At 36.2% G+C, this 27,472-nt stretch overlaps 5 protein-coding genes across 5 annotated transcripts; 1 reads left to right on the top strand and 4 right to left on the bottom strand.

The window, feature by feature from the left end:
• Positions 1–61: 61 nt before the first annotated feature.
• On the bottom strand, positions 62–8,080 carry LOC17891597 (transportin-1). Its single transcript, XM_006299993.2, has 23 exons — positions 7,910–8,080; positions 7,640–7,725; positions 7,480–7,546; positions 7,315–7,371; positions 7,214–7,237; positions 6,910–7,032; positions 6,726–6,839; positions 6,523–6,624; positions 6,318–6,431; positions 2,884–2,958; positions 2,680–2,751; positions 2,462–2,569; positions 2,119–2,199; positions 1,913–2,020; positions 1,636–1,737; positions 1,419–1,481; positions 1,275–1,349; positions 1,114–1,185; positions 870–1,030; positions 729–780; positions 583–651; positions 410–469; positions 62–305 (listed from the first exon to the last, which is right to left on the bottom strand). The coding sequence occupies exons 2-23, from the start codon at positions 7,705–7,707 to the stop codon at positions 222–224; spliced, it is 1,851 nt and encodes a 616-aa protein (XP_006300055.2). The 5' UTR covers positions 7,708–7,725; positions 7,910–8,080; the 3' UTR covers positions 62–221.
• Positions 8,081–8,955: 875 nt separating this feature from the next.
• LOC17892838 (transportin-1) lies at positions 8,956–15,538 on the bottom strand. Its single transcript, XM_023786488.1, has 31 exons — positions 15,416–15,538; positions 15,097–15,218; positions 14,935–14,991; positions 14,630–14,749; positions 14,419–14,535; positions 14,222–14,320; positions 14,014–14,136; positions 13,587–13,661; positions 13,383–13,457; positions 13,108–13,209; positions 12,931–13,014; positions 12,624–12,728; positions 12,424–12,525; positions 12,199–12,261; positions 12,040–12,114; positions 11,886–11,960; positions 11,670–11,797; positions 11,525–11,573; positions 11,372–11,440; positions 11,169–11,279; positions 10,995–11,078; positions 10,748–10,855; positions 10,528–10,629; positions 10,298–10,360; positions 10,142–10,219; positions 9,982–10,053; positions 9,787–9,911; positions 9,650–9,701; positions 9,495–9,563; positions 9,337–9,396; positions 8,956–9,207 (listed from the first exon to the last, which is right to left on the bottom strand). Exons 2-31 carry the CDS (start codon positions 15,199–15,201, stop codon positions 9,124–9,126), a joined length of 2,631 nt encoding a protein of 876 aa, XP_023642256.1. The 5' UTR covers positions 15,202–15,218; positions 15,416–15,538; the 3' UTR covers positions 8,956–9,123.
• Positions 15,539–16,570: 1,032 nt separating this feature from the next.
• Positions 16,571–17,480, top strand: LOC17893948. Its single transcript, XM_006298931.2, has 2 exons — positions 16,571–16,650; positions 16,745–17,480. Exons 1-2 carry the CDS (start codon positions 16,646–16,648, stop codon positions 17,478–17,480), a joined length of 741 nt encoding a protein of 246 aa, XP_006298993.2. The 5' UTR covers positions 16,571–16,645.
• Positions 17,481–17,735: 255 nt separating this feature from the next.
• On the bottom strand, positions 17,736–18,413 carry LOC17891430 (uncharacterized protein At4g04775). The gene is made up of 2 exons (XM_006296724.2): positions 18,249–18,413; positions 17,736–18,162 (listed from the first exon to the last, which is right to left on the bottom strand). Exons 1-2 carry the CDS (start codon positions 18,372–18,374, stop codon positions 17,884–17,886), a joined length of 405 nt encoding a protein of 134 aa, XP_006296786.1. The 5' UTR covers positions 18,375–18,413; the 3' UTR covers positions 17,736–17,883.
• Positions 18,414–19,051: 638 nt separating this feature from the next.
• Positions 19,052–26,144, bottom strand: LOC17890713 (transportin-1). Its single transcript, XM_006299024.2, has 30 exons — positions 25,839–26,144; positions 25,052–25,339; positions 24,796–24,885; positions 24,589–24,666; positions 24,429–24,509; positions 24,203–24,253; positions 23,968–24,053; positions 23,795–23,861; positions 23,636–23,692; positions 23,520–23,549; positions 23,371–23,430; positions 23,147–23,260; positions 22,967–23,080; positions 22,776–22,874; positions 22,573–22,698; positions 22,417–22,491; positions 22,230–22,301; positions 21,982–22,092; positions 21,441–21,524; positions 21,196–21,303; positions 20,895–20,996; positions 20,685–20,747; positions 20,534–20,608; positions 20,374–20,445; positions 20,150–20,274; positions 20,010–20,061; positions 19,861–19,929; positions 19,691–19,750; positions 19,511–19,607; positions 19,052–19,388 (listed from the first exon to the last, which is right to left on the bottom strand). Exons 1-29 carry the CDS (start codon positions 26,022–26,024, stop codon positions 19,527–19,529), a joined length of 2,676 nt encoding a protein of 891 aa, XP_006299086.1. The 5' UTR covers positions 26,025–26,144; the 3' UTR covers positions 19,052–19,388; positions 19,511–19,526.
• Between the last annotated feature and the right edge of the window lie 1,328 nt (positions 26,145–27,472).

Genomic DNA, 27,472 nt, shown 5'->3' with positions numbered 1-27,472 from the left:
ACTTGATTGCAAATTTACCATTGGTCCAATTAGTTTGTGAATAAATCATGGATCCTAATCCAACTCCAAATCCAAATCCAACGTAATGTATTTTTAAATTATAAATGCAACTGATGAGACACCTTTTGCTCAAAGTCTATGAATATGTATTTGTTGTTTGCAATGAGAATAAACCAACCAATGCAGCTCTCTCATAAGTTGAGACTAATCGATGATCAATATCACATTGGATACCACCTCATAATCATTTCCTTATAATTAGGATCCAGCTCAGCTATAACATCAGCCCAGTCTCTTCCAAGCATCTGAACACAAAAAAGAGTATAAACAAAAGACATTAATCATTTGACATCACAATACTTCTAATGTACACTAACAGGCGCTTGAGGATCTATGGTAATGATCTTACGGATTTGTAGCCGTTCAACACACGGATGAATTCGTCTTGGAGGTCCTGGTCTTCTATTTCCTATGATAAAAAAATGCCATTTAATTTGTGTATTAGCCAAATGTTCCACAACTTAGTCAAAATATCGAATTGAGCTAGGAGAGTCATTACAATAAAAAATTATTTTCACTTACTTCCCAGCTTCCAAAGGCTAAGCATATGTAAGCAACAGAGCTGGCTCCTACCGATGGATTCGCTTTAATCTGATATATGGAGAACACTTGTAACATATCATACTTTATTCAAATGTTATAATAAAGTAAAAAGTAGAGAAAAATACCATTTTACATAATCCTTTAAAAGCAGTTTCTTTAGTAGAGTCATCCTCTAACCTGAAAAGAAAGCATGAAAGAAAGTGTTTTATGGGAGTGTAAAAAGACTCCAAATCCAAAAAAACAAAAAAAAAACAAGGATCACTAACGTTGCCAGTGTCTTGCACCAAGACTTCATGAAAAACTTCATGTGTGGTGGAAGGAGATTTGGACGAATACATGCTAATATTCCCAAAGTAATGGCACTATTAACAGCTAGGTCAATTTCTTTTTGTATAGACAAGGTAACTGCAGTCCTTTCAAGATGGGCCTTATTCACCAAAAGAAAAAAAAAAGGAATAGTTAGATATGGCCAATAAAACATTGAATTTATAAGACTATAGCTAGAGTCACCTCTCTATGTTGTATAATTGACCCCAAAGAAGAGGCAATATTGGTTACAAATGGTGAGACTTCCTGACGAAACTGAAATATATATTAAGTTTTTATCATTCACAAGTTTGTACTTAATCAGAAACTGCATACATCGAAAATAAATAATATATTGGTGTTACCTTGGATGCCAGTTCTCCTATGGCTATACTAGCATTGTTTGCGGAAGCTAGGTTTTCTCCAGTCAAATTTCCACTCTATACAAATCATCAATATAATCAAATACAATATATAGAACACTAATAGCATATAAAATAGATACCAACCAGTTTTTGGCTAGCGATGTCGAGGAACTCATGCATGCGGGGCAGTAAACAAACCGGGGATTCCTGTTAGTCATTGCCAAAAAAACATGATTATTTATAACAGATGTAGCACAAAAGGTTCAAAATTATGGGATATAATCTCAAATAACTAGTAGCTATCACTCTCATTGATATCTAATTAAGTTAAAGGAAAATAGTTTGATAAAATATATCTTACCGTTGCAAAATCACACATTAGGTCAAAAGCAGCTTTTCTAATAGCGGGAGTTTCATCCATGCAAAACTTGAGAAGCAAGTCCATAAGATTACTTTGTGAAACCTGCGTAAGAGCGATGATGCATGTGAGTATACATCTGGTTTTGACAATAGACATTGGTCATGTTATAAAACTACTCAACTTTAATATCAAAGAAACTAATTGAGTAGTTCACTAAATGATCATCAGAACTTATGAACATAAAACCGCGTGAACAAGACATTAGGAACAGCCATACCAGAGACTCTATCTCACTGCCCATCCCTTCCAAAAGTGCAGCAAGAAGTTCAAGAGAACTAACAATGATACATTTGTTGTCTTTACCCCCAGGAAAAGCATGGTCAATCTAAAAACAACACAAGTACACTATAGTTAAACAACAAAAAAATTAAAAGGATGCAATAGTCTGAAATAAAATGAATTTATAGAATTCTAAAGTTGAACCTTATCAAGTTCTTGTTGCATGAAACTCAGACACGTCGAGAAAACAGACTGAGAAAATGAGGACAATCCTACTTCTATAGCCTGAAACATGGAACCAAAACTTGTCATAAATAGATAGTTCATGCTACAAAAACATTTTACTATTTTTGTTAAGATGAACTTGTCTAACATTGTTCACAAATCTTTTACTAGTAGTAGAAAATATTAATAGGCTTTCAAACTAATCGAGAACTTTGAATCACCATATTAATTAAAAAAGCTACCAAAATTTTCAATTACTAGAATCATTTAAGAAATTTTCATTTTTGTAATAATAGTTCAAAGACCGTACATCTATACTTACCTCACAAAGGGATTTGACGCATTTTAGCAAATGAATTACATTTTTATCTGAACGTGAAGTTTGATGCAACTTTGAAGACAGTGGGGGCATCAAATTCTCAAGAGGAGGCTGCATAAGGGGGTTAGTATATTTAATTAGGTTGAAAAATGTGATACGACCAGTATTATATTACTCACCAGATAGCTAAATTTACAAGAACAAATTAACCATATACATACCTCATCCAACTCGACACTAACTGAATTTGCTAGTTCTCCAATACAAGCATAGAGATACTTTAAGGTCTGCCCCTGGATGTATGGAAAAAATGTGTTAGGTTGTCACAAATAAAATAATGTAATGTTTGAGATTAATAATATATAGCTGACACAATGATTTATATAGTATGGCAATATAAGTGAACTTTAAGAAGATTTAACGACCTCATAATTATCAAGAGCCCATATTAGATACTGTAGTATGACATCCAGGTGTGGCACTAATTTTTCACCAGCGTCCTGCATGTTGACAGAAAAACAAAATATTATTTCTCAACAAAGATCCATATATTGATACTTTTAACTTGATTTTGGACGTAACATAATTATGGGTTCATGGAACTGTAACATTCGTATCTCAAATAGTTGGTGTCGAGCAACACTATGGGAGGGTACCGGTCGACACCACTAATTTTGGTGGTAGTTCGGTTTACTTTAAAATCGTTTGATTAAGCTTGGTTTAGGTTTGGGAAACCCTAGGGTTTGTTTAAAAGGCTAAAGTCGACGCCCTAGTGTGTGGTTAGTCACTTTGTCGCTTCTAAAAAAGAGAAATAAGAGAAGAGAGTTCCTAACAGATTCGTGAAGTTTTCCAGCGAGTTTTGTGGCTATGCTTGGTAGATATATTCCTGGACGTGGAGATCTAAGGCTGGAGACGTGTGAGAGATTTGTTTTGGTGTGTTTCTTTTGTGGTTGGTTTGGGTTCCCTTTTTCTAGAGGTGAGTGCATGATCATGGTTTTATCTAAGCATTAAGATTGTGTGGATTTATGATTATATGATGTGTGGATTGATTTCCTTGTGTTTTTTGTTGTTTTCAGGTGTTCGTATGGCCTTATGTGGCTATTGGCTGTGTCGATATCATGGTGAATTAGGTTTCCTGGCGGAGGAGATCGTCATGGGTGGTGTTCCAGGGTGTGTGTGTGTCGAACGACACCAGCGGATTGTTGATCGACACCAGTCATTTAGTCGTAGTGCAGTTTTGTAGGGTGTCAATCGACACAAGGTGGGGTATCGGTCATCACCAAGGAAAAACTATTTCCGTTCTATAGTAGTGTCAACCTACACCAGGTTTGGGTTTCTACCGACACTAGTCTTCTGTGAGCATACTTTGTGCTTTTGATTGCATGGTTTGGCTGTTTTTGGTAGTGTGGTTGTGATCTTATTTGCTTGTGTGTATAGCCTAGTAGATGGGATGATCGATTCACTGAGTATTTGTGATAATACTCACGCATCTTAGTGTGTTTGTGATGCAGGTAAAGTGTGGTTTGTGTTCCTAATTGTGGATGTGTAGGAGGCTAGAGGTTGTGATCGTGGTGCTCGTAGTGGTTGTGGTGGTCGTGATCGGGAGCGCGTGTCTTCAGTGGTGGATTTGTTAGAAATGGATTATTACTTTGTCGGGAGTGGGGAGAGTGCCACTAGTTAGTTTGTCGAGAATTGGTATGCGGGTCAGGTAGAGGTTCTAAGGTTGTGACAGTGTGATTCCTTGTGTTGTTGGAGGTCCATGGATGTTGTGGGTGTGGTAACAAGTTGTGCGCCAGTATTGCAGATTGGTCGACGAGGTTGTTAGAGTGGATTTATTACTTGTGCGTCATGGAGTTATGGGGTTATGCGGTTCTTAAAATGGAAAGTTTAGAAGTGGTTAGACTTGTCTATTTTTAGAAACTATTGTGCAAACATCTTGAGTGGTGGGGATGTATGGGAGTTGACCTGAAGAATAGTTACGCTGAAGATGATATTCTGGGTGGGAATATGGATGGGCATGTATGGCATAGTAATGTCGTACTTTGACTATTTTGATAGTTTTGGTCAAGATATGCTCAGAGACTTATAGTTCGTTTGCTCTAAGGACGGTGGATCATGGATAACTCACGAGGAGATGGTTGTTCTCTTGGATAGAGATGGTTCGAAGGGATGCGGTCTTGAGAATGGAAGAGGAGATGGTGATTCTCTTGGAAGGGATGGGGCTTCTCCTGAGGGGATGGTGGTTCCCCTGGTATCAGTATGGCTCGAAGGTCGTGATTCAAAGTAGTTGAGTTACGAGCAAATTATGTATAGAGTCTTGGTATAAGCATAGAGACTAGTTGGAGACCTCGGAAGTTGATGGTGGTTCAATCTCAGGTTTGGGTTGTGTTGACCGGTGGGGTCAGGGTTGTGTTGGCCGATGGACCAGGTTTGTGTTGGTAGATAGGCCAAGGTTGTGTTGGCTGGTAGGCCAAGTTTGTGTTGTCAAGTGGGCCAGAATTGTGTTGGTTGGTGGCCCATGATTATGTTCGCCGGTGGGCTAGGTTGGTGTTGGCTGGTGAGCAAGGTTTGTGTCGATTGGATGGTCCGGTTGTTGTTGGGATCTCTAAACCCAAGCCAACTATCCATTAGTATGATATTGTCCGCTCTGAGCATATAACTCAAGCCCGCACGGATTTGTTGGGCTCCTTCCCAAAAGGCCTCATACTAATTGGAGTTGGACTTGACTTATATATTAGAAACTTCTATTTCTAATCTTCCGATGTGGGATATTGGTTTGTATTTCAATAGTTGTTAGGCAAACCGTTGCGACAACAGTGAAGTGCGTCTTGTGGATAGACAGTGTTTACAGATTCGAGGACGAATCTATGTTAGTGGGGAAGAATTATAATGCTCATGTGTCAAATTAGTTGAGTGTCGAGCAACACCATGCGAGGGTCTCGGTCAACACGACTAATTTGGTGGTTGTTCGTTTTAAAATAATTCGGTTAGGCTTGGTTTGGCTTGGGGAAACCCTAGGGGTTGTTTAAAAGGCTAAAGTCGACGCCCTAGTGTGTGGTTAGTCACTTTGTTACTTCTAAAAGATAAAAATAAGAGAAGAGAGTTCTTTAGAGGTTCCTGAAGGTTTCTAGAGAGTTTTGTGTTTGTACTTGAGATATGTTCCTGGAAGTGAAGATATAAGGCTAGAGGCGTATGAGAGGCTTGCTGTGATGTGTCTCTTTCGTGGTTGGTTTGGGTTTCCTTGTTCTAGAAGTGAGTGCGTGACCATGGCTTATCTAAACATTAAGATTGTGTGGATTTGGGATTATATGATATGTGGATTGATTTCTTAGTGTTTTGTGATGTTTTTAGTATTTGTATGGCCTTGTGTGGTTATTCCGAGGAGGTGTCATCGTGGGAGGTGATGTGGTGGTGAATTAGGATTTCTAAGTGTAGTTTTATAGGGTGTCGATCGACAGCAGGTGTGGGTATCGGTCTTTACCAAGGCTGCAGTATTACAGGTTTGGGTATCGATCTACACCCGTCTTCTATGAGCGCAGTTTGTGCTTTTGATTGCTTGTTAGGAAAATGGTTTATTGTTAGTTTAATTCAGCTAGGTCAATTAGTAAATATGAGACTATTACGTAATAAATCAAAAAGAAAAAGGGTTGGGTCGTTTCAGGAACTATCTCTTTAATTGGACAAAACTTCTGTACTAGTTCAAGCAATAATACAGAAAAAATGACCACCTTATTATTATATCTAAATATTTTTAGTCATATATATCTATTCATTATTGTGTAGTTTTGGATATTTTTGGTATGCTAGTTATATGATTTAAAAATTAGTAATTTAATAGTTAAAAAGTAAATATAGTTACCTCTTCAAGAGTTATCAAAGCTAGACATGCAAACTTCTGGACTCGCATGTTTGTATCAAAAAGTTTGTGAAGAAGACTGTTAAGAACTTTATTGAATAGTGCAGCATCTTCTTTCTGTAAAATAATAGTTACAAATCATCTAAAGATTGTTTAAATAAATAAAAATGAAATCACAAAATATCATGTTCTTAATCATATATATTACCTGGATAACAAAATATTTGCCATATTGAGAAATTGTCCAGCATGATATGCTTCGTATGAGAGGAAACTTATCATTTAAAAGATGAAGAAGCATTTTTAAAATCTGCTATAGACAAGACACTCAAGTGTTATTGATAAACTTTGTATTAAAGGTTAAATATCACATATGTATGATAATAATAAAAGATCAAAAAATGAACTTGCCTCATCCAAATGAGGGTAAAGTAATCTACGGCATCCTTTAGCAATAGCTCCAAGAGCAAAAACAATAGCTTCCCTTTCTTTCCAAGTCTCATCATCACATCTTTTCAATTTTACCTAGAAGAACATGTTTTTAGCTAATTGTTTTCAATTCCATATATACTGAGAAAAAAATTATAACATTTACCTCAGCAAGGGGCAGGAGCGTTACAAAAACTTCATATTCATATACATTTGAGAGAATGCCAATAAATTTTGCATTGCATGCTCTTACATTCCCCACGTTAAACAAGTAGTCACCACTATGTGCCTATAGAGGACAGTAAGAAAAAAAAAAGTGATTTATATAAGTTATGTATATGTAGTGTATAACCCCATGGTATTATATACAACACAACTTGGGGTTCTTTTATATCAAATAACACAAAATAAATAGATAATGTTTATCTTCACCCATGAGATATGAATGTTACAATAACACACAATTGTACCTGAACTGGTTGAGATTCATCATCCTGCAAAAGTAAATTGGTTTTAAAAATTTGATACTAAAAAATGTGATAAATCCATATATTATTAATGGAAAAGAAACCTTGTCATCCAAAAGTGACTCATCACCATCTTCATAAGCCATGTCTAAAAGCAAAATCTGTAAAGAATCCAAATGAAATTTTATGTAAGTGTTAAACCACACCCACTTAGAAAATGTTTAATTGTGCACTATGATGAAGGATAGAAAGGATAAATATCAGTATACTGGAATTAATCTTGGCAATAACTCCCTTAGGTCAGTTGGTTGTAGCTGAGCATGATAGTATGCAGACCTAGCAAACAATAATATAGTTATAAGAAAAAAGTAAAGACAAGTATCAGGCTAGAAAATGATTAACACATAATATAAGAGTAAATCATTTTACCAAAATTTAGATGATGTAAGATATACATCTTCTCTTAGTGCTTTTAATACTTGTGCCTTGTATGCCATAGAATTCAAGAGATGATGCTGAAATAGAAAAAAGAAGGCCATATAATGGTTTTTTTTTTCCTTTTAGCATTAATAAACTGAAATAGATGAATCTAACACAAATAGAGTAAAATCTTTGGTTAAAACACTATTTACATAAACGAAATCGTATGAAATTTTACAAATCGAGAAGAAAATAAATCGGAAAGGAAAATAGACTTACCCAAAGTTGGTAGTACTAAAGGAAACAAACAGACGATGAGAGAGAGAGACCTGACTCGGATACAGAGAGATCCAATTGGGATACAGACTGACGATGCAGTAAGAGACGGAGAGAGAGAGAGAAAGAGAAAGAGAGAGAGCTGACGGCGACTAGTTGAAAGAAAAAAGAAAAATAAAATAAGCTAGGGTTTAGTTTTTAAGCTTTATACTTTTGAAAAAAAAAGTAGTTGGTATGATTGTAAATAAAAAAAAATTGAAGGGTAAAATGATAATTTTAAAAATATAAGAGACTTTAGCTAGTAAGAGTGGGTCGTATATTAAAGCCCATTAAACAAGGGCTTAGGGCGCCAAGATATATGGGGTGCAATATTTTCATAAAAATAATGCTTTATGAAATACTTGTAAATATATTTCTCCTTCCCATAAGATCTCAGGTTTGATGATGTCTTCAGGTTTTTTTTTCGGGTGCTTTGTTTTGTTTTATGAAAAACCCACATATTGTTGGGTAAGATTTTTATCCGGACGAATAGTTCATTGTGGGGAGTGCGAGTGTTGTTTATTAAGAAAAATGATGGAACTTTCCAGTTATGTATCCATTACCAAAAACTTTACCGGATCACTATGAAGAACAAGTATCCTATGCCTCAGATTGATGAGTTGTTGAATCAGCTGAGAGGGGCTACTTGGTTCTTTAGGATTTACTTGGCGTCGGGTTATCATCAGATCCCAATTGATGAGACGGATGTTCAGAAGACGGCTTTGAGATGAGATATGGACTCTACGGGTTTGTGGTGATACCATTTGAGTTGACGAGTGCACCAACGGCTTTTATGAGGTTGATGAACGACATGTTTCTAGAGTATTTGGACGAGTTCCACATTATCTTCATCGATGAGATTTTAATCTATTCTAAAACTGCTGAGGAGCACGAGGTTGACTCGTGTATGGTTTTGGAGAAGCTATGAGAGCAGAAGATGTTTGCTAAGTCGAGCAAGTCCAGTTTACAACTTTTCTTTCTTTGTTTTCTAGAGAAAAAAAAACTACAACTTGATTAAGGGAGTTCTCATAGTCCAATCTTATTTAGTGCAAAAATAATGAATCCAAATCCAACAAATCCCATTTTGGATGTAAATGTAAAGGAAACTTAAAAACATTTTTTGCTAAAACACAGTTCTTGTTTGCAATGAGTATAAGAGAAGAGCATATCAATCAATGTTACACTTCATATATCGCAAGCCTTTCCTTGACAAGAGGATCCAAACGAGAGAGCCATTGTTTCCATGAGCTTCTTCCCATCATCTGAACCCAAAAGATTAGTTCAAAAATATTAATCATTTGACATGAAATTACTTGTAATTAACATGAGCAGAAAGTGCTTGATAATGATATGGTTAAACACTAAACTTAAAAAATACGCATATCTCTTACATTCTTGTAGACGTTCAACACTTCAGAAACTTCTATTTTCACGTCCTCACTTTTTATTTCCTGTGATTAAAACATCAAAAGAAGTATCCCAAAAATATCAATAACGATTGAATTTGAAGGTCATGTGACGGTTATAAGTTTTATATGCATGCACTTACATGAAAACTCCCAATGGCTGTGCATATGAAATAAAGTGATTCAGAAACTCCTGATGGATTCAGTTTAACCTGTTTTTGTGTAGACCACTTGTTAAAACTAAACTTGGTTTACATGTTTCAAGCAAAAATGTAAAGAGTAGCAAGAAAGATCATACCGCAGCACATAACCCTCTAATTGCATCTTCTTTCTTATTGCTATCAATTAACCTGAAAAATGAAAAAAAAAAAAAAAATGTTCAATGGAGCAAAATATAGCTAGGAGTGTGAACATTTAAAACAAAGGTTAACTAACATTGACAAATTCATGCACCATGGCTCGATGAAGTGCTCCATGAGCGGAGCGACTAGGTCAGGACGAATCCATGCTAGTCTCCCTATGGTGATAGCACTGCTATCAACTAGTGCCATATTGAAACCCTTTATCACAAGAAATACAAAATTTAGACATGGTCAAGAGAGTCTTAAATTTATAACTGTTTAGAGTTACCTCATTATGTCCAAGAATCCAGCACAGGGAAGAGACGAATTTTACAACAAATGGTGACATTTCTTGACCAACCTGATACATTGAGTTTCTATTAGTCATGAGTCATGCTATTAACTAGAAAAATTTAACTTCAATAGAAACAGTGTTTTGGTATCATTACCTTGACCGCTAAATGGCCAATGGCCCAACAAGCATTAGCCGCGACATAAAGGGTTTCGCTAGTAATGTTTTCAATGATCTACACATAGAGTTCCATTTAAATACAATAGTTGAAGATAATTGAAAGGTATGGTAGCAGTAAAGTTTGGTTACCAACCAGTTGATGGCTTGCGATTTCGATGAACTCACGAAGGCGGGGTTGTAGATAGACCGGGAAAACCTGTCAGTACATGGTAAAAAAAAAAGCTTTATTACACTGATATATATATATATATATAGCTAAGGAGAGTCAAAATTATGACATACAGATCTCAAATAGCCTCCCCTTGTTGCTTACGGTAAATGAACATATTGAAAACTATGTATACATTATGTTTTGTAACTTACTCTTGCAAGAGCTCCCATAAGGGCAAAAGCTCTTTCTCTGACGTCAGGAGATTCATCCTTGCAACACTGGATAAGCATATCTCTTAGATAACTTTGTGAAACCTGCATAAGAGTGATGAAAATAATATATGATTCGGATGGTAAAAATTAACACAATAATGTAACTCCAGAGAAACTAAATGAGTTATCCACTAAGGGAGGACTTGTGAAAAGTGAATACCAGAGACTCTATTCCACTCTTAAGCCCTCCAACAAGTTCATAAATAAACTCAAGAGAATGTATGATGAATCCTTTGTCATACTGAGCCCCAGCAGGAGCAAGGCCAACCTATACAAACAAGAGAAGCAAGTTTTGATCACACGAAAAAACCAACAATGTTGCGGTATAGTTATGTACATATATATATTCCAGTAAAATAAAATATGAACTGTTACTAAGAAATCTTAGAATTGTGAATTAATAGAACCTTGGCGAGCTCTTGGATTCCGATGATATCCATGCATCTCTGGAAAACAGGCAGAGCAAATGGAGCGAATCGGACACCTAAAGGCTGAAACATTGCAACACAATATGTTAGACATAAAGAGCTCATGCTACAAAAACGTTCTACATATTCCATCAATGTGAAACTTGTGGAAACCTGAGAAATGGATGCGAAGCATCTTAGCAATGGGAAGATATCTTTATCTGATATTGAAAGCTGGTTCAACTTTGCAATGAGTGGGTACATCAGAGTATCAAGATAACCATGCTGCATAAAGGGATGCATGTTAAGTAGTTAGCACATGAAATATATATATATATACAATTCTCAGCTATTCCCTTAGTTTTGAATTCACTTACGTGCCAATTCGCAATGACTTGACATATGAAAAAAAGTGAGCTGCCAACTCCTAATGGATTCATTGTAACCTTAAATTTTTGCAGTACACTTGTTACTCTCAAACTTTTATTTACATGTTACAAGCACAAATCAGAGAGTATAGACAAAATTACCATTGCACATAGCCCTCTAAATGTTTCTTTTTTACTGTCATCATCGATCCTGAAAATATAGTATGATAAAAAATTATAAAAATTCTGTGGAGCAAAATTAAGGAATGTGATGAACACTTTAAATCCACCAGAAAGGTTCACTAACATTGAGAATGACTTGCACCATGGCTCAAAGTAGTGCTCCATTTGAGGCGCGACGAGTTCTGGAAAATTCCACGCTAGCCTCGCAAGGGTTATTGAAATGACCTCAATGAGTGCCTTATTGTCCCACACCTTAGAAGAAAATAAATTTAGGCATACTTCTGCTAAAAACATAGACATGGCCAAGATAATATTTAAGTATATAAGTTGGTGGAGTTACCTCTCCTTGATGAAGAATTATGCTTAGGGAAAGGACAACATTGGTCACTATAAGTGATGAGAATTCTTGATAAAACTGAAAGATTGAGTTCCTATTATTCACAAGATTGCAGAAGCTTCGAGCATTATTTAGCATACATAGTATTTGGTATTACCTTGACAGCTAGTTCCCCGATGGTCCGGCAAGCATTAGCCGCGACATTAACGTTTTCTCTAATAACGTCTACACCCTATTCAGAACATAGATACATTTCAATACAATAGAAGATAATAATAGGTATAGTAGCAGTAAAATTTGGATAACAAGTATCAACCGTTTGCTTGCTTGCGATATCGAGGAACTCATGTAGGAGGGGTTGTATATAGACCGGGTGCACCTGTCGATGACCACAAATAAAAAGCATTGTTATACACACAAATATATCTAGAATATGTCTAGAAAAAAGAGAGTCATTATTAGAATATGTAATATATATCTCACAAAACTTCCCTTGTTGGTTATGTTAAATGAAAAGATTAATTTGTATTTTGCAGCTTACTCTTGCAAGAACACCCATAAGGGCAAAGGCTCTTTCTTTGACATCAGGATCTTTATCCATGCAATAGCCAAGAAGCATAAGTCTTAAATTACTTTCTTCAAGCTGCATAAGGGCAATGAGGAAAATATATATCCACTGAGTGTTATTGTTTTATGAGTACAAAACACAATGTGAGCACGACATAGAGAAAATGTGAGTACCAGATACTCTATCCCACTCCCAAACCATTCAGCAAGGTCATAAAGAAAAGCAATAGAGTAGAGGATAGTTTCTTTCTCATACTCAGTCACAGCGGAAATACCAACCTACAAACAAGTTTTGATCAAAAGAAAAAACAAAATTTTGTAGTAGTTATGTTACATTAATGTAATGAAATGTGAAAAAATTTAGAAAAAAAAAACAAAAATTTTGATTGTCACATGGTTAAGATTGAATCTCATAATGTTACATAGAACCTTAGCCAGGTAGCTTCCTTATATATATAAACAAAAAAAATCATAGTAGTACCTTAGCTAGGTTTTGCTTTTCCATGATTTGTATGCATCTCTTGAAAACAGCCTGAGCAAATGGAACGGATCCGACATCTAAAGCCTTGAAACATAAACACACAATTTGTTAGACATAAAGAGTTCCTGCTGCAAAATATTCGAATTATATATGTGTCAAGATGAACTCGTCCCATACCACAGAAATTGATGTGAAGCATTCTAGCATTAGATATAAATCTTTATCCGAATCCGAATGTTGTTCCCATTTTGCAACCAGTTGGGGAATCAAAATCTCAAGCTGCATAAGGGATGAATAAATAGTTTGAAAATGTATATGACAAAAACAAAAATACTTGTCAAGTATTGAAAAAGTGTGCATAGAAAAACATACAAAATCGATGTTCAAGGAACGGGGAGAGTTACTAAAATGTACAAGAACATATCAACCTTTCACAAACCAAACCATTTTACCTTAGTTATCATCTCTCCTCCAACCAAGTTTGGCATTGTTCTAATTGCATTATAGACTATTTCTATGTTCTCCCTCTGAATATAAGAAAATAGGATGTTAGGTACACATAAAGAAACAGTTTGTTTGGGAACTGATATATAATAGCTGCCAACAAAGATTTAGTCAGGCAAAAGCAGTGAAGTTCAAGAGGATCATTTAATCACCTGAGCCGTTCCAAAAGCACGTATGATATGTTCTAGCATTACTTCCAGGTATAGCACTAAGTCTTCACCAGCATCCTACAGGTTCATAGAATGAAAAAAAAAAAATTATTCTTCTCAAGTTCTCAACCACAATCACATGTTTAAGAATGAATCCTAATTCAATTCTAATGTTTCTTAAAATTATAAATACACATTCCCTCTACCATTTAGTATTTCATGCAAGGAAGAAACTTATGGAGTTGAAGTAATTATCAAATATTTACAAGTAGTTAGTTAACCAAGGAAGAGTTCATCTAGTTACTCTCTTATTGTCAGTGAGTTTCTTAGGTGTCACGGTTTTGGGGTGGTGTTAAGCACCATCTAGGTCTATTGTACACATATGATATCAAAAAAAAAAAAGGAACAAATTGCAAAGCCAAGTTATAACCTTGGCAAGAGTTGTAAAAGCTACACAAGCGGCATTCTGAACCCGTATGTTCACATCCAAGAGTTTGCGAAGAACACCGTCAAGAACTCTCTCAAAATGTTGATAACTCCTATGTTGACTTCCCTAGAAGAAAAAAAGTAGCAAATCATCAAAAGATTGTGTATATATAAAGCATTTAAGCATGAATATATTTGTTCCAATCATATACCTTAAGAAGATAAGCGCCATATTGAGAAAGTGTCCAACACGATTTGCTTCGTATGAGAGGGCAAAGATCATCCAAAAGAGGAACAAGGAGTACTACAAGCTGATGAACCAAGACACACTAGCATATTAATGAACTTAACTCAACGAAGAAAGATCTTTTATTTAGAAAATGAGAAAAAAGATCACAAAAGAACTTGCCATAGCCAAGTGACGAGGCTGGAAACTTCTAATGCAGCCTTTAGAAACTGTTCCAAGAGCAAAAACAATAGCTTCTCTTTCTTTCCACGTCTCATCATCAAATCTTCTTAGTTTTGCCTACAGTTTACATTAACATGACTTCAGCTAATTGTTTTCATCAATTGTATATAAACCAAGAGAGAGAGAGAGAGAGAGAAGATAATATTTATACCTGAGCAAGAGGCATGAGTATTTGAAACAGTTCATGCCCAAATACATAAGAGAACATGTACACTTTTTCTTCACCCCTTTTTCTCAAAGTCCATACGTTAGGCGAATCATCATCGCGTACCTAAAGATAAGGTCATTAATTAAAGAATTATTAATATATTATGTATCCTATAACTCATAGTTTCATTTATACTCAATGATTATATCAAAGGACACCAAATAAATAGATAAATGTAAAAATGTTATGCGTACGTCACAAGAAATAAAAAATGACCAACATATAGTGTAAATGGACAAAAAATAAACCTCTGCATCCAAAAGTGTCTCGTCGCTGTTTTTATAAGCCATGTCCTTGAGAAACGACTAATACAAATCCAAATGAAATTTTAGAAAAAAAGAAATTGTCAAGACTTGAATAAATATTGAAGTGTCTCAAATTTTTACTCTAAGGGAGAAGTGTTATTATACTTGAACTAGAGTAGGCAAAATCCTCTTTAAGTCCTCTTCTTGTACGTTAGCTTGACGCCATTCATAAAGAATCATTTCTCTAAACATGTGTGCCTTGAATTCCATGGATTTAGGAGATGAGACTGAAAAGTGACAAAAGAAGGCTGATTAAGGATAAGATTATCAGTTAATGTTAAGTTTACCGTTAATAAATTCGAAGAATGTAAATCTAACACAAGATATCATAAAATATTCGTGGAAAGATGTTTTTATAAACGAATCTGTACAAAATCTTAAGAATTGGAAGAATAAAATCCCGGAAAAAGGAAAATAAATTTACCCAACGATAATACGAAACGGAAAGTTGATGAAATGACGGAGAGAGAGAGAGCGAAATACGGCAGAGACAGAGATAGGCGAAGACGAAGCAGAGAAGAACAAAAGATACGGGGAGACAGGGAGAGCGAGGGATGCAGCGGCGACCAGTTTAGAGAGAAAGAAATATAAAATGAAATTAGGGTTTATTTTATTAGCTTAATATTTTTGGAAAAAGAAAATAAAAGGGTATCTTAATTAATAAATTAGTTGCTAAAATATTTTATGGTATTTTAAAAAATATAGGCTTACTAGTAAAGTAATTTTTACATATGTTAAATTTTTCTTTAAAAAATTAATATTTTCGATAAATTGATAATATAATTATAACATAAAATAATATAAAATGTTTGAAAAGATTTTTATATAATCATATTCATATAAAATCTTAGATAATATACAAGTATTTTTAAAAAAACTAAAGAAAATCAATCATATAGTAACATGTGTCAAAGATTCTGTCATATGTCTTTTTATCATCCTAGTCATTTTTTGTCAGCGTCCATGCCTCATCAGCATTTTTTTACTGTTGACTAATGTCAAAATTAATCAATGCAAGCTTTAAAATTATTAGTAAGAGTTCAAATAGTAAATTTGAATATTTTTACGTTAATGATTAAGATTGAAAAATGCATTGTCTCGTTGTTTAAGTAGGAAAATACATATTTCAAAAAAGTTCGTATTGAAATATACCCTTTTTAGTTTTTATGGGAGGAGGGTGGGGTGGGGTGGGAAAATTGGCCAACCTCTACTATTCTCCAGCAACCTTTTTATACCAAAACAATGACCCTAGGCAAAAACCAACCTCATATCTTAATAAATTCAAATTTCATACCTGAACTCTATAATTTTATGAAAAACCAACAAAGCCCGAAACGGTGTTAACTCTCCGTCTAACGACGATAATTAAGCAGCCGACGTGGAAAATGACGAGGCTTCGGAGTAGCGTGGAAACGACGTCGTTTTGGATTCTCGATTTTGTTTAACAAAACATAACAAACGACGTCGTATTCATTTGGGGGAAAATCCAAAATTAGGGATTTTGTTCTTCTAGTATCGAGAGAGAGAGACAATTCAGAGAAAGGAGAAGGAGAGAAATCGAAAAGGTGGTTGAGTGAAAGGTAAATCGAAACGAAGAGGAGGCGATTTGAATCGACTTCCAAGTTACAATAGGGTCTGTGAGGAGGCGATTTGAATGAGGTAAATATGAATCGACTTTTTTTGAACAATGAATCGATTTTGCATGATTGACTTGTTATGGTTTTAATGTCGAATTATCTTATGCTTGTTGCAGTGTAATGGATGATATAACATTCAGTGTGTACCACAGTGGAAATTGGGTGATTAGTGAAGAAGGTGATGATGCTTATGTTGATGGTGAGGTCCATGTTATTGAGTGTAAACCCGAAGATTTTTTTAAAACATTGAGGACTGAATTGGCTGAGGCATCGTATAGGAAGAAGGTGTGGTATGCTTTTCCTTTTGAAGAAAACAAGGAGCGAAAGGAAGTGTGCAAAATGGATCATAGTTTCAAGAAGATGTGTGAAGGGGCTCGTTGGGTTTGGGTTATTAATGTTTTTCTCATTGCAACAGAGGCTTCTGAAGAAGATGAGGAGATTGATGGTGATATCTGTGAGGAAGAACAGCGGATTGAAAGATCTGTGGCTGACCAGCTTGAAGAAGATGATGAGGAGGAGTTTGACTATCATAATACTCCTCCTAATTCTGATGGTGAAGATGATGAGGAAACATACGTGAGATGCAAAGCTGGAAGTGGTGAGCTGAAGATGGATCAAGTGTTTGACAGCATAGAAGAGTTTAAAGAGGCTTTGGTGGATTATTCTTTGAAGAATGGTAGTAATATTAAGTTAACACGGTGGGGGAGAGAGAAGTGTAGCGCAGAATGTGGAGTAGAAAACCTAAGCCAAAGAGGAAGAAAGGAAAAAATGAATCACCAACAAAGAAGAAGGCTTCAAGGAAGAGGAGGATTATGCATTGTGGTAGATGTGGAGAAGCTGGTCACAATGTAACCAAGTGCAGAAACATGGTTTTGGAGATGCATAAGAGAAAGAGAAACAACAAAATTCCAGGTCCAAGCGAGGATGGATATGAGTCGCAAAGTCAGCCAACACAAGAATAGTGTAGGTTGATTTGGTAATTAGTATGCAGCTGGTTGTTTGTTTTTGGATTGAAGGTGTAGCTAGCTGTATTGGATTCGGCTATTGGTTTTTTTTTTTGATTGTATAACTATTTCGGCTCTTAAATCTTCATTTTAACATCTGTAATGCTACTCAAATCTCTTCCATTACAACATGATCAATTAATTAGCTTCATCTCATACATAAAAGTTTCCTACAAACAAGCTTAATTTCAACACAACTAACTTACAAAGACCCTGAAAACATGTCAACACAACCATTACAAACAAAGACCTCAAAACATAAACATGTAAATCAAAATCATCACCACAGCACATCCGACCATATTCTTCAAGCTACGAAGCTCCATTTTGCACTCTTGCATCTCCTTTTCTACCACAACTTCACAAACACAAGTTTCCATTTGTAGACTTTCAATCTCTGACTCACAAGCATTGACATTCTTTTGTAGAGCCATTGAATCTTCTTCCACATTATTCATTTTCAACTTCAAATCCTCAATCTCTTCAACCATACACTCATCAGTCCATTTAAACGTGTGATACCATCGACTCTATAGCAAATCGAAACTAAATTCATTATTTTCAAACATAAACAAACTAGTCGATTAAATTCTGGAAACAAAAATGATGATAATACCTCATCTGATCCATTAGAACAAGAGTGAAACAATCTTCCAGGGTTTTTAGCCGTCTTTGATGTGCCCATCCTCACTAGTTCACCACATCTGCATCTCCTTAGGAAACCTCTTCCTTGATCACCCATTTCGATTTCTCTCCTTCTCCTTTCTCTGAATCGTCTCTCTCTCTCTCTCGATACTAGAAGAACAAAATCCCTAATTTTGGATTTTCCCCCATATGAATACGACGTCGTTTGTTATGTTTTGTTAAACAAAATCGAGAATCCAAAACGACGTCGTTTCCACGCTACTCCGAAGCCTCGTCATTTGCCACGTCGGCTGCTTAATTATCGTCGTTAGACGGAGAGTTAACACCGTTTGAGGCTTTGTTGGTTTTTCATAAAATTATAGAGTTCAGGTATGAAATTTGAATTTATTGAGATATGACGTTGGTTTTTGCCTAGGGTCATTGTTTGGGTATAAAAAGGTTGCTGGAGAGGGGTCGATTTTGGCCAATTTTCCGGGGTGGGGTGGGGGGACTCCTTATTGTCTACTGTACTAAATTGTTATTACAGAACCCTTAAGTAAAGGATCTCAATGAAACAACCCAAAGTTCAATAAACTTGTCTTAGACTCAATACTATAATAAACAGAGGCCAAGTATATTCTAGTCTCCCTCGGCTATGTTATCTTTCTCTTAATTCTGTTGTTGGGTCTCTTTGGTTTGAGCGGCTCGCGACACTCGTGGCTCCACTTGATGGTGAAGCAGTATAATGAGTTCGATACAGTGGTGTGGTTTCGAAACTGAAACGATGGCAGATAATAATACATAATAATCCCAATCACATCTTTCTTATTTGGTATCCGCAGGTCCAATAGAATAATAGTTCACACAAGCTGTAGCCACAATGAATCTAAACTTTGCTTAGCTCTTTCGGTTTTAGACATCTTACCAAAACTGCTCAAACCACCATAACCAAGATACAACGTTGCCCGCAAGAGAAGAAAAAAAGAAGGGACCAAGAATCGAAGTAGAAATAGAATAATAATGAAGACTGAAAGTAAAAAAAATTCAACCATGTAATCTGAAGAGCCCACCACAACACACAAACTCTGTACTGTATGCTTTTCTTTTGTGGCCTTTTTGCCCTTCATTCAATCTTGCAAAAAAAAAAAGAAGAACAAAATGGTGTCTCAAGCGTCTTGTGCTCAAAACTCTCTGAATCTGTTTGCTGTTTGCAATGAATAAGCTAAGAGCAGAGATCTCTTTTTTTAGACTAACCGGTGTACGATCAATTTTACACTTGATATCTCGCAAGACTTTCCTTTACCGGAGGATCCAAAGCAGATAAACATTCTGCCCATGAGTTTCCCAGCATCTGAACCCAAAATAAGTTAACATCAGATTACTCCTACAGTATGCGAGCAAGCACAGCACTTAATTACATTCCAAATAGCTTACGTGTTTATAGCCGCTCAGTACTTGGGAGACTTCGTTCTGCACGTCCTCGCTTCTTATTTCCTGTGACAAACAAAAATAAAGGTCATTTGTGTATCCATCAATTGTTCCAAAGCTCGGTCACGATATTGGGTTTAGCTAGGAGAGCTACAGTTTGGTTCATGTTCACTTACATGCCAACTTGCAATGGCTTTACATATGAAAACTAGAGAGCTGACACCTCCTGATGGATTCACTTTAACCTGAATTTGCAGAGAACACTTTTAGATATCAAGCTTGTTTTCCATTTTTTGAACACAAACCAAAGAGTACAGAGAAATACCACTGCGCATAATCCTCTAAATGCATCTTCTTTCTCAATGTCATCACGCACCCTGAAAAGAAAGTATGATAAGAAATTGTTCTATGGAGAAGAGATTGGTAAGTGTAAAGACTCCAATTTCAACACAGAGGTTTACTAACATTGACAATGCCATGCACCATGGCTTCATAAAGTGTTCCATGTGTGGTGCGACGAGGTCGGGACGAATCCATGCTAATCTCCCGAGGGTAATTGCACTGTTCTCAACTAGTGCTTTATTGACACCCTGTTTCACAAGAAAATAAAATTAGGCATACTCATCAAATACCCCAGTTGATAGACTTAGATGTGGCCAAGATAACAATTTATAAGCTGCCACAGTCACCTCTCCATGTTGAAGAATGAGTCCTAGAGAAGAGACAACGTTGGCCACAATGGGTGAGACTTCTTGACGAACCTGAAAAATCGAGTTCCTATCACACTCACGAGTCTGCTCTTAACTAGAAACTTCAAGCTCTAATAGAGGAAATGTATTTTAGTAGTACCTTGACTGCTAATTCTCCTATAGCCCAACAAGCATTATTTGCGACAGAAATATTTTCTCGAATGAGGTTTGCATTCTGTAGAAAGCATAGATATAATTAGTGCCATACAAGAAGAGAATAACTATAGTAACAATAAAACTTGGATACCAACCAGTTGCTGGCTTGCAATTTCAAGGAACTCAAGCAGGCGGGGTTGTAGATAGACCGGGAATACCTGTTGGTGGTAGCCAAAAGCATTATTTCACAAATACATTTAGCAAAAGAGAGTCTTATAATCTCACATAACTACGAGTTGTCACTTCCCATGCTGTTTCTTTATGTTAAAGGAAAATACTTAAGAATAAAAGAATATGTAGCTTACTCTTGCGAGGTCACCCATTAAGGCAAAAGCACTTTGTCTGACATCAGGAGCTTCATCCATGCAACACTTGAGAAGTAGATCCCTTAGGTTACTTTGTGAAACCTATAAGAACAATGGTAAGAACATATCCGGTTGTGGAAATCAACTCAATTATGTTGTACCAACCATAAATTAGATACATAACCATCCACTTGCTCATGTTGTACCAACAACAATGATCACAGAAGTTATAAAAGTTATCGACTAGATGGGAAATTACGAGTAACAAATAGTATGAGCAAGACATCAAGAAATTAAGTACCAGAGACTCTATCCCACTGCCAAGCCCTTCAGCAAGTCCAGAAAGCAAATCAAGAGAACAAACAATGAATTCTCTGTCGTACTGAGCCCCAGCAGAAGCAGGATCAACCTAAAACAACAGAAGCAAGCTTTGATCAAACAGGAAAGCTTGCAATAGTTAAGATCATGCAAGCTTGTGACTAAGGTACACTGGAAAAAGTCAGTCAATCCTCAAATGAGATGAAATTGCAGAAGTCTGAGTGGAACCTTAGCCAGCTGCTGCAATTGGATGATATCTATGCATCTCTGGAAAACAGGCTGAGCAAATGGAGCGAATCCTACACCTAAAGCCTGAAACATGGAAACACAATTTGTTAGGCATAGAGAGTTCATGCTGCAAAAAGTCTTATTTCCAGTCCAGATTTAGGTTTTTAATGGCCTGAGGCGACCCTAGGCACTAAAGGTCCCTGATCTCGCTTTCGCCTAGTGCGCACGCTCGGTCACTTCATCAATGCAAGGCGCTAATGGAGGTTGTTTCAGTGATCTTGACTCAAGATGAACTTGTCAGACATTCATAACTGTTATTTCCTACAATTAGTAGCACTTTCAGGCTTCCAAAACTAATATTTGATCAAATGCACGAATTTTTGGGCTTCTAGCTGACCAACAACCCCATCATACCTTTTCAGTGATCTTAAAACTACCAAAATTATTAACTTCACTGAGTAGGATTATTAAAAAATGTTTCATTCGTGCAACAGATTCAAGACCTTACAGATGTCTTAAGACCTTTACAAGTAACCCATACCTGAGAAATGGATGTGAAGCATTCTAGCAGTGGAAAAAGATCTTTATCTGAGTTTGAAAGTTGTTGCCACTTTGCAACCAGTGGGGGCATCAGAATCTCAAGATAAGCAGGCTGCGTAAGGGAAGAATATTAATTAGGCAAAAACATTTATACTGCAACCAGTATATGAAACTGAAAAGGTAAAGATACTTGTCAAGAAGTTGAGTTTACAAGATCAGATTAACCTTGTACAAATCCAATCATTATACCTTGTTCAGCTCTCCTCTAACTGAATCTGCCAGTGTTCCAATAGCATCATAAACAATTCTTAAGTTCCGCCTCTGGGTATATGAAAGTTGTATGTTAGATAGACATATAGAAACAGTAGGAAGTGGATAATAGCCGCCACAAAGATTTAGACTGGCAAAGCAGTTAACTTTAAGAGAATTTAATGACCTGATACTTTCCAAAAGCGCACATCAGATGCTGCAGTATTACTCCCAGGTGTGGCACTAACTCTTCAGCAGCATCCTACACGTTCATAAAAGATTCACATGGTCAACCAACATTGACAAATGATACCAAATACCACATAGCAAAGCCAATAGGTACCTCTTCAACAGTTGCAAAAGCTGAACAGGCAGCCTCTTGGACCCGCTTGTTCGTATCTAAGAGTCTGCGGAGTAGACCCATAAGAACTTTCTCAAACTGTTCATAACCCTGCGGATTGCCACTTTCCTAGAAAATAGCAGCAGTGAATCATCTAAAGACCGTTTGAAGCAGTTAAAGCGTGAAATATCCTGTTCAAGTCATACCTGGATAAGATACTTGCCAAATCGAGAAAGCGTCCAGCAAGATATGCTTCGTATGAGAGGGAATTTATCATCTAAAAGAGGAAGAAGAAATGATGTGATCTGCAGAAATAAAACGTTAGCATGGTGATGTATATCAACTGAGCAGAGAAAAACCATATATATGAGATGATGTGGATCAAAAACAAACTTGCCTGAGACAAGTGAGGGTAAAGACCATTCATGCAGCCTTCAGCAATAGCCCCGAGAGCCAAAACAGCGGCTTCCCTATCTTTCCAAGCCTCATCACCAGAAGCTGATAATTTTACCTGCTTGGAAGAACAGGTTTAGCTAATTGTGCTACTTTCAAAAGGACCAAGAGGAATAACACTTACCTGAATCAGGGGCATGAGTGTTGGAAGGATTTCATCATTAAATACATTAGAGAGAACGTCAATAGCTGCTGCGCTACACTTTCTTAAATTCCACACATTAAACGAGTCATCATCCTGTACCCAGAGACAGTCATTAAAGAGGGATCTATAGAATTCATATATGTATCATATAACACATGCATTTCTGTACAGATATCAAATGACACAAAAACTAAATCACATACATCATCATCAAAATCCTCTGATCCATGAAGTCTTGATGTATGAAAACGAGGTTTCAAATCCTGTAGGTAAAAGGGGAACCAAAATGAATAAAATTAAAAGTGGAAAAATCTATAAGAAAAATTAAAGACGCAAGAACAAACAATTGCACCTGATCTCTGTCTGGTTGAGACTCATCTTCCTGAAAAAGTGAGCAGTTTTCATATATATAAATGATATTTATATAGGGTAAGGTGACAAAACATATAATATCAACAGAAAAACAACCTCTGCATCCAAAAGTGACTCGTCGTCATCTGCGTAAGCCATATTTTCGAGCAGCACCTAAAACATATATATGATATCTAACATTACAAACTACATCCGCTGGGTATATGATTAAGTGCCCAAAAATCATACTCAAGAAAAGGATAAATATCACCATACTGGAATTAGGCGTGGCAGAAACTCTTTCAAGTTCTCAGGCGGGAGCTGAGCGTCACAGTATGCAGACCTACAAAACAACAATACAGCTTTATGTTATCAAATGAGGACAGGATGGAACATAAGAGAAAACCAGATATAAAACCATCATCTATAGAAAGAGAATAACATTTTACCAAAATTCACATGCTTCGAGAGACACTTCTTCGTCAGGATCTTTGTTAACTTGTAACATGTATTCCATGACATTCCTTAGATGCGGCTGAAATAAATAAAAAAGAAGGGAAAAAGACAAATCTGAGACGCAGGGTAGAGAATATGATTAAACTAAACATATGAAGCACCTCAAAAGAGGAACGCTTTGGGATAGATTTGAAGCAGTGTGAATACTAAAACCGCAATGAAAAATACCTCTATGGATGAGGGGAGGACTTCCGTGAGATGCACAAATGCTGCGCAGACCTTTTAAGAAAAAGAAGAAAAGACATTATTACAGAAGCATAAGAACATCCGAAATGAGATGGGAATCTGAATGAATCATATGCCATCTAAAAACAATTATTAGAAGTCGATATAACCCTCTCCTGTACTGACAAAAATAAGAAACAATTGACAGAAGCTTAAAAGAGACGCATACCAATTTTCTGACTTCTGCTGCAGGATCATTGGCAAGGACAAACAAGCCCTGAAGGTACTTATCCATGGAATGGTACAAAGCCTGCAAAACGTAGTTTGTTACCATCCCCACCGTCCTTTATAACATATAAAAACAAAAACGAAAGTTTACAAGTACTTACAGCGGGCATTATTATGATATATTGGTTGACAGAACCCAGGGCAAGCTTCCTCAGTGAAGCATGGGGTGACTGAAAAAACTGCTCAAACAAAAGAGTGGTTATCAATCTTATGACAACCAATCCAACAGGACGAAAAGAAATCAAACTAGAACCTAACAAGTGCTACAACAGAGTTCTGAAATCTATGTACGAATATGAGATGTTTACCTGAAATAGCCTAGGCAAGAAAATGTTGATGGGGCGTTCTGCTAAGCCAGGCACTTCCGAATCCAAGACATGCGGGATATCCTCACAAATCTGATTGATAAGAAATCAACACCTATATATTACAAAAACTTTGAAAGAAATCCAAATATATGACAACTAACAATCAGAAGTTGGATTACACAGGCTTAAGGTTCATAAATCAAGAGTTCAACAAAAAGAGCAAGAAACAGAAAAGGAAACGCATAGCTGCTAATACCTTTGACAATGCATCCATCGCACCATCCATATGATTCAGGTCATTACTGTCTAAACAAGTTACAAGAGCTGGCAAAAGCTCTGGCCATCCAGAAACTCCCTCTATATTAACAATAACACTGATGATCGTTCCAACTGTAGTCCGTATATTCCTGTCAGCTGCTCCCAAACAAGGCAACAACTCTGACTTGATATATTTTTGGTTTTCTTGAACCATGGATGGATAAGCACCCCTCAAATTATTTTTCAGAAGCAATCCAGCAGCTTGACGAACCTCTATGGACTTACCCTGATCATAACACAATTACACATCAGCTAGGTAACAGAGTATTCAAATAGAATGCAATAAAACCTAATCCAAACAGCAACATCAATATAAAGGCAATTAAAGCATGTAGATGCAACTAGAACTGAGTTCCCAAGATTAGAAAACACAGCTCACTATTCTCTACACAACATTTATATTATAGTAAACTTCAAGTCAATTGAAGCACAAAGTTCATTCACAACATATATGATCAAAAGGAGATAAATCCATTAGGGCACAGGACACAGTACACAGAAACTCATAACTCATAGTCTGGAGAAACTAAAGCAAGTCAATTGAAAACGCAAGATGATCAGCTAAGATAAGCAACAAAGTGAATCCAAATAGCAAATGAAAATTCAACCATCCAAACTCCAAAGAGTCATCGTCTTCAACAAGTAGATTGAGTCAATACGGAAACAAAACAAAAAACAAAAATCTCAGGAAGAGAAGAGAGATGAGTTGAGGAAAGTTCTAAAACCTCAGCGCGAACGAGGATGAAGACGAGATAGTTGTTGAAATCAGGGAACTGAGAGAAGTGTTGAAGCTGCTGCCAAATCTGAGACTTGTCAACGACGGAGGAAGGAGAAATCTGTTGTTCGAGAAGAGCGCAGATCTCAGCGAGACCATCTTCCCGGGGTTGCCAGACCGCCGCCGTCGCCGCCATGATTGTGTTGTGGCAAAAAGGTAAATTTGACTCGTGTGAGAGGGCAAAAGAATATGATTCTTTGGACAAAAAAAGCGCACAGCAAAAGTTTGGAAAAAGACAGAGACGAAGACGAAGAAGAATGAGTAGAGGAGAGATGGAAACGCCTAAGTTGGGTTTTGTTGGGTTTATAAGTTCTATGTTGAAGTTTCAGTGTTAATGGGCTTTTTATGAGTGTCTTTTTATTTTTAAAACTGTTAATAAAAGAAAGAATTTGCAAAATAACATCTTTTTAATCTTTTGGATAAATATTAAAATGTTACTTGTAGAAAGTTTTTCAAAAGAAAACAGTAACCCACCCATAACGTCGAAGGTTACACCTCCATCACAACGAATTTGTGGATTAAGCCCGCCCCTCGACCAACATAAAGTTTCCTCTTGTCTTTATACGCTTCACTGTACGAGTTTTGAAATTCAAAATAGGATGGATGTACATCCGTGCAAAGCATGTTGTGATGCATTGGCAAGATGCAAGACAGAAAAACGTAAGCCAATTCTTCCAAGGAAGAAAAGTATATCTCACCTGGTTCTATAGTAGAAAAGCTTGGGTAAGAGCGGACTAAAGCAGAGACAGAAAAGATCAAAATCTCATCTTCAAAAATTTCTTCAAAGAGATCATCGAGCTCATCTCGGTAGAAAATCTGAAACCAGGTGAGATGAAATCGGGGATGGAGGGATCATCCACAAAGAAAGTGTAGTCCAGATTGTAGATCAGTGGCCTAAACTCCTCTAAAATTGTACCACGCCAAACCAAAAGAGTTAGAGCATCGTAACCGTCAAACAAGTATCCACCCGCACCCAAGCGTCTCTTGTCCATGCAATCTATTAACTCTTATATGGACAGTGATTGATGAGGTTGCAAACGACGACGTATTTAAATTTATTTTTAAATAATTCTTGTCTTTTTGAATATGTAGCATATATCATGATATCAAAATTTTGAAACTTGACGGTAGAAATTTTGTACACATCAAATATTCTCACTATAGGCAAATAAATATCTATCTTAACATTTTTGAAGTACATTTTGTACTAAAATCTATTTTGGCTTATAACCTTTTATTTTGTAATATTTACATAATCAAAGTCTTGCCATTTGAATAAATAACAAAATTTAAAAGTAGATATTGTAATTAAATCACAAGAAAATCCCAAAATTGGAAACCAAATATTTATTACATCAAAAAATATCCTAAAATCCCTCTCTAATAAACCGAATCTCTCTCCAATATATTTATATAATCTTATTTGTTTAAATATATATATATATTAACATTTTTGAAGTACCTTTTGTGTTCTACCCTTTTATTTTGTGATATTTTCATAATTAACCCCTTGCCATTTGATTAAATTGAAAAAGTTTAAGATAAATTTTATAATTAAATCATAATAAAATTGAAAAATTAGAA

Source organism: Capsella rubella, unplaced genomic scaffold (assembly GCF_000375325.1).
Source record: "Capsella rubella cultivar Monte Gargano unplaced genomic scaffold, Caprub1_0 scaffold_3, whole genome shotgun sequence".
NCBI lineage: Eukaryota > Viridiplantae > Streptophyta > Magnoliopsida > Brassicales > Brassicaceae > Capsella > Capsella rubella.
Note: the sequence above shows the minus strand (reverse complement) of the source record. Positions and strands in the feature narration are given on the sequence as shown.

Coding starts and splice junctions, on each gene's coding strand:
- LOC17891430 (XM_006296724.2), bottom strand. CDS start 18,374: ATGGGTGATCAAGGAAGAGGTTTCCTAAGGAGATGCAGATGTGGTGAA. Junction 18,163..18,248: donor GTTCTAATGGATCAGATGAG/GTATTATCATCA, acceptor GATTTGCTATAG/AGTCGATGGTATCACACGTT.
- LOC17890713 (XM_006299024.2), bottom strand. CDS start 26,024: ATGGCGGCGACGGCGGCGGTCTGGCAACCCCGGGAAGATGGTCTCGCT. Junction 24,054..24,202: donor TCCTCCCCTCATCCATAGAG/GTATTTTTCATT, acceptor TATTTATTTCAG/CCGCATCTAAGGAATGTCAT. Junction 20,275..20,373: donor TCATTCTTCAACATGGAGAG/GTGACTGTGGCA, acceptor CTTGTGAAACAG/GGTGTCAATAAAGCACTAGT.
- LOC17892838 (XM_023786488.1), bottom strand. CDS start 15,201: ATGGAATTCAAGGCACACATGTTTAGAGAAATGATTCTTTATGAATGG. Junction 9,912..9,981: donor GGATTCTTGGACATAATGAG/GTAACTCTAAAC, acceptor CTTGTGATAAAG/GGTTTCAATATGGCACTAGT. Junction 9,397..9,494: donor CAGCCATTGGGAGTTTTCAT/GTAAGTGCATGC, acceptor TTTTAATCACAG/GAAATAAAAAGTGAGGACGT.
- LOC17891597 (XM_006299993.2), bottom strand. CDS start 7,707: ATGGCATACAAGGCACAAGTATTAAAAGCACTAAGAGAAGATGTATAT. Junction 1,186..1,274: donor TAGGAGAACTGGCATCCAAG/GTAACACCAATA, acceptor TATATATTTCAG/TTTCGTCAGGAAGTCTCACC. Junction 470..582: donor TAGCCTTTGGAAGCTGGGAA/GTAAGTGAAAAT, acceptor TTTTTATCATAG/GAAATAGAAGACCAGGACCT.